The sequence below is a fragment of the Bufo gargarizans genome, chromosome 8, assembly GCF_014858855.1.
Source record: "Bufo gargarizans isolate SCDJY-AF-19 chromosome 8, ASM1485885v1, whole genome shotgun sequence".
In the NCBI taxonomy this organism is placed as follows: Eukaryota; Metazoa; Chordata; class Amphibia; order Anura; family Bufonidae; genus Bufo; species Bufo gargarizans.
In genome coordinates this window covers 192,555,612-192,564,391 of record NC_058087.1, presented here as the reverse complement: position 1 = coordinate 192,564,391, position 8,780 = coordinate 192,555,612, and the positions used below count along the sequence as shown (strand labels likewise).

Below are 8,780 nucleotides of genomic sequence, written 5' to 3'. Positions count from 1 at the left end.
ATTTCTTTGATACAATTTCGATTTTAGAAATTGATATTTAGATAATTTTTGGGCTGTTGGTTAAAGGGGTTCTCCGGGCTTTTACTATTGATGACCTCTGCTCAGTATAGGTCATCAATATCCGATCGGCGGTGCGTCTCCCGTCCTCTGCTGTGGTCTATGGTAAAGCCCTGATCTCGCCAATATCCTCCGATCTGATATTGATCACCTATCAATAATAAAAGCCCAGAGAGCCCCTTTTAAGGAAAAAAGGTGACAGGGGACACATGGGAGGTCTGTAAATGTCCCTCTTTGAATTTCCAAAAAGTTGGTCGGTATGTCCTCTGTCTCTTCCGCCTTCTTTTGTCAAACAGAAGACATTTTGTTGGAGACCAGGACTGTTAAGATGGCGGCTTCACGTCATGCTGGGATCCTACAGAAGCGCAGGTGAGGCGGCCATTTTCCTAGTGATTTATCTACACAAAAATGGCGGATGTAATTATTTTTTCCGCGGCTGACGTCATTACGTCGAAAGCACGCAGAACGTTGATTGCGGAAGGCGGGGCCTGAAGAGAAAGGGAAAAGACTGGAGACCGGGGACGGGTCCGGGGGAGGAGGAAAGAGCATCCCGTCGCACCTAGAGACCCCCGACTCCCGGAGAAGACCCCCGCCCCCAGCTCAGGTACCAGGAGCTCCCCCGGAGAAACAGGGAACCCGGCTACTCCCCGTCCATCCCTGACCGGTCCTCCGTCACCCCCCACATCAGGTCCATCACTGAGGTCCCCCCCACATCAGGTCCATCACTGAGGGCCCCCCCCCCTACATCAGGTCCATCACTGAGGGCCCCCCCTACATCAGGTCCATCACTGAGGGCCCCCCCCCTTACATCAGGTCCATCACTGACCGGTCCTCCGTCACCCCCCACATCAGGTCCATCACTGAGGTCACTCCCCACATCAGGTCCATCACTGAGGTCACTCCCCACATCAGGTCCATCACTGAGGTCCCCCCCCCCACATCAGGTCCATTACTGAGGTCACCCCCACATCAGGTCCATCACTGAGGGCCCCCCCCCCCTTACATCAGGTCCATCACTGACCGGTCCTCCGTCACCCCCCACATCAGGTCCATCACTGAGGTCACTCCCCACATCAGGTCCATCACTGAGGTCACTCCCCACATCAGGTCCATCACTGAGGTCCCCCCCCCCACATCAGGTCCATCACTGAGGTCACCCCCACATCAGGTCCATCACTGAGGGCCCCCCCCCTTACATCAGGTCCATCACTGACCGGTCCTCCGTCACCCCCCACATCAGGTCCATCACTGAGGTCACTCCCCACATCAGGTCCATCACTGAGGTCACTCCCCACATCAGGTCCATCACTGAGGTCACCCCCCACATCAGGTCCATCACTGAGGTCACTCCCCACATCAGGTCCATCACTGAGGTCACTCCCCACATCAGGTCCATCACTGAGGTCACCCCCCCACATCAGGTCCATCACTGAGGTCCCCCCCCCACATCAGGTCCATCACTGAGGTCACCCCCCACATCAGGTCCATCACTGAGGTCACCCCCCACATCAGGTCCATCACTGAGGTCCCCCCCCCACATCAGGTCCATCACTGAGGTCCCCCCCCCACATCAGGTCCATCACTGAGGTCCCCCCCACATCAGGTCCATCACTGAGGTCCCCCCCACATCAGGTCCATCACTGAGGTCACCCCCCCACATCAGGTCCATCACTGAGGTCCCCCCCCCCCACATCAGGTCCATCACTGAGGTCACTCCCCACATCAGGTCCATCACTGAGGTCACTCCCCACATCAGGTCCATCACTGAGGTCACTCCCCACATCAGGTCCATCACTGAGGTCATCCCCCACATCAGGTCCATCACTGGGGTCACTCCCCCACATCAGGTCCATTACTGGGGTCATCCCCTCACAGCCCCCATCACTGCAGTCACCCCCCCCCACAACCTCCTCATCAGGAGGGGCCACCCCCTCTATGTTGGGTTGTTGACACCCCCCCCCCCCCCCGGCATGCCTGTTTCTCCGGTGCCCCCCAGCGTCTTCTGCCCTCTGATCACCCCAGGCGCCCTGTCTCCTGTGCCCAGGTTCAGCTAAGCCTCCCTCCCCCACCCGGGCAGAGTGTGGAGATGCTACAGCCTGGAGGGTAAAGCCCTGGACATGGAGGCCCCGCCCCAGATGTCCCGGAGCTGCTCTGGGCCCCGCCTCCCACGCAGGCGCTCAAAGGCCCAAAGAGATCGGCAGAGGGGCCCTTCACCTGCAAACTCCTTGTCATCAAGTCCGGAGCCGGCGGTCTGGCCACGCCCACAGCGCAAGAAGAAGCGACGGAAGAGAGGGGAGGAGAGCGCCGTCCTGCGGGAGGAAGATCTGATCGACGGCTTCTGTATCAGCAGCTATGGCAGCCTGGAGGCCATGCAGGTGAGGGGCCCCTGAGTGGTAGGAGCTGGGGGGAGGGGCCCTCAGGGTCTGCCGCGGTGCTCATATTTCCACCGTGTCCTGTAGAGAGACGTCTCCATGGAGTCTGCCCCACTGGAGGAACCCTACCGACAAAGACCCCCGGGAAAGAGAAAGAGAAGTGATGGGGCCAGCTCGGAGGACCCTGGGGCCAGTGAGAAGCATCTGGAGGAGCGGGCACACAAGGGCCAGGTAGGTGATGCCCCTCACTGCTCAGGCGTTCCTCTTCCAGACGGGGGTCTGCTCAGGTGCCTCCTCTCTAAATGTCTTCTCCTTTACAGAAACGGCGCTGCCTGGGGGTGGGTTCAGTGCACGCGGCTCAGGATGCCGCCGGTCAGGTGAGTGGAGCAGCGCCCGGTGGGCTGGCACGCCCGCCTCTCCTGCCCCTGACCCGCTGTTGTCTCTTTCAGGACTGTCTGAACTGCGGCCTGGATGCCGGATACATTGTGAGTAGGGTCTTCTCCCATCCCCCGCTCTTTCCTCCCGGGTGTCGGGTGACGCTCACATTTCACCTCTTCTCCATCTTTTTCAGTGCGATGCTGAGAGCAGCTCCGAGGAGCAGGTAGGCACCTTCTCTTGTGCCCTAGTTTTGGGGTGTTGCCCCTCTGGGTGGTCTCATCATGTCCTTCTCTGCAGGTTCCCGGTGATGACCTGGCCGTGTCCTTCACAGTGTCTACAAACACAGGTAATTGTAGGTCGTTGTCCCCATCATTGGGCATGCCCCCCGCAGCCTATAATGAGTGGGCTCTGCTGCGTCACACAGAATGGGAACCATCTTTCCAACAAGTCAGCTCGTTGGGGCCCACCACAGGGGGAGTAACTCTCTCCCTGGAAGATGTGCCCATCCAGAGCTTCATGCGCTGGACCAGTGGATTCTTGACCGTCTGGCGGCAGGTTCACTTGACCGTCTGGCGAGGAGATGTAGGTTTGGCTGATGCTTGAACAATGTCTGGAGGAGCAGAGGTTGGGGTCTCCCTGGAGACCTGTCCCAAACCAGCAGGGGCCCCATTAATACCCATAGGGTTCCAGAATGGCTTTGTGGCCCTCATGGGGGGCAAATACTTTTTTGAGATGTTACGTATTTCGCCCCTTTGTCTCCCCGCAGCTTCGCCTCCCATCTCCGGCGGTCGGCTGAAGTTGACGGTCCTGGCCCAGATTTCTGGTTTGGGGAGAAGCTGTGAGAAGAGCCAGGAGCCAGAGATGATGGAGTATGTTCCCGCCCCGCAGCCTCCAACACCTGCTGCTCCATCACAGGATCCACCCAGTGCCTCCCCCAAAGTGGAGCCGGTTCCTGTCCTGCCGACTCCTCCACCGCCACCTCCCAGTGTGCAACCTGGGGCCAGTAGGTGAGAGTCGGCACAGGTGGCATTCGTGATCATACGTGTGTGAGCCTGGATCTAACCGTGTCTTGTTCTGCCAGCAGGAGCTCCGCCCCCAAGCCTGTGCCCGCTCCGAGACCTGCCACGCCGTCTATTTCACTTCCTGTTCACACAGCCTCCTCCAGCCTCCCCTCCGCCCTGCGTCCTCCTTCCCATCATCACATGAACCTGTTTGCCCCCACTCAAGCCCTTCCGCCGCCTCCCCCACTTCTGCAGGTCTCAGGTCATGCTCCTGCGGCTGTGTTGTCGGGTGAGTACAGCGGGGGGGTGGGGGTTTCAGGTGGGCGGAGCTTGGCTCTATGTGTAATGTGGTCGCCTCTCTTTCTTCTAGAGCATAATATCATTGGTCAAGAGATGGGCTCACGGTTCTTGGCGGCTCCTGGGAGCGCGGCAGAGATCGGTGCTGCCGTCAGACCCATCCAGTTCCACCAGCACAACCATCAGCATACTCACCAGCACACACACCAGCACTTCACCCCTTACCCCCACAACGTGAGTCTGCGCCCTCCAGACCGCCCCTTCCGCCCGTGTCACGCCCTCTAACCTCTTTCACTTTCTTTACAGTTTGAGAAATTTCCAAGTAAAATAGAAAGTCTGTACAGAGGGAATCCCAACTCCGTAAGCGCCTCTTTACCCCCCAACACCCTGCTCCCTCTCACCCCCTCCCCCGATGCCCTGTTCCCTCCCCCGATGCCTTGCTCCCCCTCACCCCCTCTCCCGATGTCCTGCTCCCTCTCACCCCGCCCCCCCCCCCCCCCCATCCGCAGTGTCGGTTGCTGATTTTATTTTTGTGTTTTGCAGTTTTTTCCGCCCTTTTCTCCGGTTATCACTGCTCTCCCCCCGGTTCTACCTCCGAGCGTCTCCTTTGGATCTCTACAGGGCGCCTTTCAACCCAAGGTGAGGCTGTTATTATTATTTTTGTAGGGGGGGGGGGGGGGGCGGGGGGCACGCCTTCGAGGGCAGATTTTTTAAATGATTGGATTTGAGGCCATTTTCACATCTGCAGAGGATCGGAAAACCGGAATTAACTGTATCTGAGCCATTTAATATATCCTGACGGATCCGGTTATATTAAAACTGAACAAACCGCTAAAAAAAGGTTCCACCCTCACAGTTAACCCTTTATAGCGATGATCTGGTGGTGTAATACTGCCGCCTTGTAATCACCATCTGCTGCCGGCAAACAATGAATCAGTACGGAGACTAGCGATGGCATTAGTGATCACTGCTCCCCATACTGTGGAGGAGATCACTGCATGTACATGTGTCTCCTCCACTGACGAGCAGGCGATTGTCAGGAAGAAGCGCTTCTGAATGGAGAAGAGCGATGGCAATAGTGATCTTCCCCCTATACTGAGGAGGCGATCGCTGCATGTAATAGCGTCTCCTCCACTAGCGAGCAGACGATTACCATGAAGGAACGCCTCCACCCTATCGCCTGCCACATCTGCAGGTGTAATAGGACGTTATACTGTGCTATAAGGTCAGAGATAAGGAGCCATCAGCTGAGCTGCCTGACGAAGCAGAGAGAAAATTCAGATCCTGTTACTACAGAATCTCAGCCCTGTGCAGAGAAAAGGCTCCATATTTTCATAGACCAATTAAAAAAATATTTTTGGGCTCAAAATGAGTAGAATGCAATAATAAAAAGAAATTGACCCAAAGGTGTCCATAGCCTTGAAGGCCTGTGCACACTGCTGTATTGTCGGCCGCTCCAGCTGAGATGGTCAGGTTCGGCCAACATTGTAAATATCTATTCGCCCCGTCTGTCTGTTCTGGGAGAGAAGGCGCTGGGCAGAGGCTTCCTCCGTGCTCCCCACTGAACACATGTATGGGGGAGGTCGGCCGAACCTCGGCCATTATATGTGGACGGCGGCCATTATTGCTCTGCCTCTTTATTTCCTGTATTCGTTACAGAGCACAAGTTCTGAGCTGGCCTCGCGATGCTCTGTGCCTCCACCTATTCCCCACAAGGCTCCTCAGGTAAGAAATGGAGGACAAATGGTGGTGGGATGTAGGGCAGGGGTCAGCAACGTCCACAACTCCAACTGTGGTGAAACTACAACTCCCAGCATGCTCCATTCACTTCTATGGGAGTTCTGAGAACAGCCAAGCGTGCGTGCTGGGAGTTGTAGTTTCACCACAGCTGGAGTGTAGGGGATGCTGAGGGTGCCTGGAAATGACTGTGATGATGTCATGCATGGTGAAAGGCATGCTGGGAGGTCTTCAGACGGCCGCGGGGCCTGCTCATGCTCCAGATGCTTATTCCAGGTTTTCTTCTTTCTCCAGATGACTGAACAATACAAACCAAGGGTAAGTGTCAGTCCTTGTGTGCGGGGTGCTTCCATCATCTGAGGCAAGTGTCCCTGCCCCTTTAAACCACTGTATTTCAGCTGCTTTATCACATTCCCCTTTGTCTGCGCCAATGTCTGTCTGTCCAGTGCTAGGAGCGAGCCAGGAAGATCTAGTCTGTGCTGAAAGGTAAATGGCAGAAGGCTCTTTGGCTGTTGAGGTTTAATCCGCTTCATGTTGTTGTGTCACAGAGGCCCGGCCGCTGGTGTGCGATGCATGTCCGCGTGGCGTATATGATCCTGCGGCATCAGGAGAGAATCAAGGTAGAGTCTCGTCTCCCTCCTCGTGTCTTTCATTGTATTCTGAGACAATTCTGACTTTCTAGAAACATGAGATGTCTGCGATCTCCTACAGTGAAGACCTCCCCTAGGGGTTTCCATTTTACTCCCCATGATACCCTGGAGATGGTGAAGCACTGACATAGCCATGTGGTGCTTGGCTGGAGGTCCAGGACTTGAAGCATCTGTTCGTCATTTTGTGGTTGGTTCCTGACCAGATGACTCTTGGGGACATTGGGCAGCCACATATACTTCTGAACATGTTAGTTGTTTGCAATCTGAAGAGAAGCAGAACCCTGTGAGATCATGTGTAGCTGTGCCACCATGACCCCTCAGATTAAGACCTGAGGTTAGATGTTGGCCATCACGTTTTGTCTGGTTTTCCCCCAATACAAGTTTATCCACAGGAGAGGAGACAAGTGTCTGATCAGTGGGGTCTAATCGCGGTGCCCCCCTCCAGTCATGTGAAGGTGGGTCCTGTGTCTCTGCTCGAGCATGCACCCCACTGCTCAGTCACTCTTTAAGGCTTTGCTGGAAGTAGCTGAAGCCTGTATTGTGGGAAACCCGCTCCTTGTGAGTGACGTGGGGCTGCAATGGAGGAGACGGCGAGCACCACCAGGACTTCCCATTTGTTGGACACTTTCTTATTGAAAGCCTAGTCCTTTGGTGGCCATCGTGTTCTCCCGTGGTGTTAGTTGCTCCTCTGCATCTTCTAGGTCAGGGTCCTGTTTCTTTGTGGTTGTTCCTTCCCTTCAGGCATGAGACTAATGAGGGCTGTAAGTTCATGGCACTCTGCCTACAGGCTTCTAGGTAGGGGGTGAATCGGCCGGGTACTTCACTGCGGTGCCTGTGACATTACTGAGCAATACATTGCTCCATGGATGGACGTGTCCCCCTGAATTCCTCATCTCACATGGACATCTCTTGTCTCCGTCACAGCTTGCACATGGAAATCCTCACAAGCCTGAATTACGTAGCGATCTCCTCTGTCTGAATTCGGGGCTTAGTCATCGGCCGTCCTCGCTCATGACTGGTAATCAAGCTGCCCGTGTTGTGCGCTCTAGTCCTTGCTGTGTATTTCTTTCCATAACACGTCTGTCTTTCTTAAGGTGCTGTATCGCACACCCCTGCACAGTTCCAGGTTGCGCCTTCAGCCGCCGCGTTTCTTTCACAGGCCGGACCCTCAGGTGAGATATAGGCAAAAATATTTGGATAGAAAAGTTGTCCTAGTCCAAGGGTGACTTCCTCGGAAGGCTATTGGGCCTCCTGCCTAATCCCAGTGGCTGAAGCAGGAGGATAAATCTGGGGGAATTCAGGTTCTCATCCCCGTAGTTTAGGCTGAACCTTAGAGCAGCTCTGAGCTGCGGAACCTTCCTGCTCCAGGATCATGGGTTTCACTCAGGATATGGCTTGTCCTGCAGGGTAACGTGTGACGCTGCGTTACTCCCTGCCCTCAGACCACAAAGAATTCAGAAAACCATGCACTGGCTTTTGACAGAATATCCCCATTGATGGCGGTATCCTTCTCACGTATACCACAGGCTGCCCTAGCTCCCTTTTCTCTGCCCTCCTGACAGCTCATGAACTCCCATCATCAACAGTCAGGACTGCAGAGATGAGGGCGCTCCCCCAACAGACTCCCCTACTCTTGCTGCACCCAAGCTCTGCTCCTTTCGTAAAGAGCCGCTAAGGAAGAATGTGGAGGGTGGGGAGCCTGCGCCTCACTATTATCACTTGGTGGCCGCCCCTATTGATCACAGAGCATGCCCACAATACTCCGACGTAGAAGTCTGTTATCCCCAGGCTCCTATGGTCTGTACGGTTGCGGTAAAGAATATTTCTGGATCCTGTAAACAGCCGCTCGGGTAAGATGGCTGCCTCCATAATAATGTGCAGAAATTAATACAAATATTTCAGCATCTGGTGTTAGACAGAAGTAGGGGGCGTTCCCTGTAATAGCTCCGCTTTAGTCTCTCCTTACTGATCAAGCGCTGAGAGCACCTCCCAAGCGCCCCCTCTAGCGAAGCCCCCCCCCCCCATAGACTATGCCGTTTGGAGGGAACGTAACAAAATACAAAGCACATGCTGCTCCCCCTCACCGCTCCAGGCGCCCCCGCCATCTGTACAACCGGCAATGGCATCTGCACTCGCAGGATGCCTGCAGGAGACCACCGGAGCAACGAGTTCACAAGTGAGTGCTGTGTGGGACAGCCCTGACAACTAGCTTGTCTCTGGACTGGAGCTAGTGTTTTATGGGGTGTCTGGCCCTGACAACCAGCTTGTCTCTGGACTGGAGCTAGTGT

The 8,780-nt window shown here is 55.4% G+C and overlaps 1 protein-coding gene across 2 annotated transcripts; it reads left to right on the top strand.

The window, feature by feature from the left end:
* The first annotated feature begins 1,997 nt into the window (after window positions 1-1,997).
* FBRS (fibrosin) lies at window positions 1,998-8,748 on the top strand. 2 transcript variants are annotated; one of them, XM_044303999.1, is made up of 16 exons: window positions 1,998-2,432; window positions 2,517-2,660; window positions 2,750-2,806; window positions 2,879-2,914; window positions 3,001-3,030; window positions 3,105-3,153; window positions 3,574-3,814; window positions 3,889-4,097; window positions 4,179-4,339; window positions 4,412-4,465; window positions 4,649-4,744; window positions 5,765-5,830; window positions 6,137-6,160; window positions 6,391-6,462; window positions 7,417-7,510; window positions 7,587-8,748. In XM_044303999.1, the coding sequence occupies exons 1-16, from the start codon at window positions 2,175-2,177 to the stop codon at window positions 7,673-7,675; spliced, it is 1,680 nt and encodes a 559-aa protein (XP_044159934.1). In that variant the 5' UTR covers window positions 1,998-2,174; the 3' UTR covers window positions 7,676-8,748. The 2 variants fall into 2 exon arrangements, with proteins under 2 accessions (XP_044159934.1, XP_044159935.1); XM_044304000.1 differs by having other exon boundaries at window positions 2,000-2,432; window positions 3,892-4,097; window positions 7,587-8,747.
* Window positions 8,749-8,780: the final 32 nt, after the last annotated feature.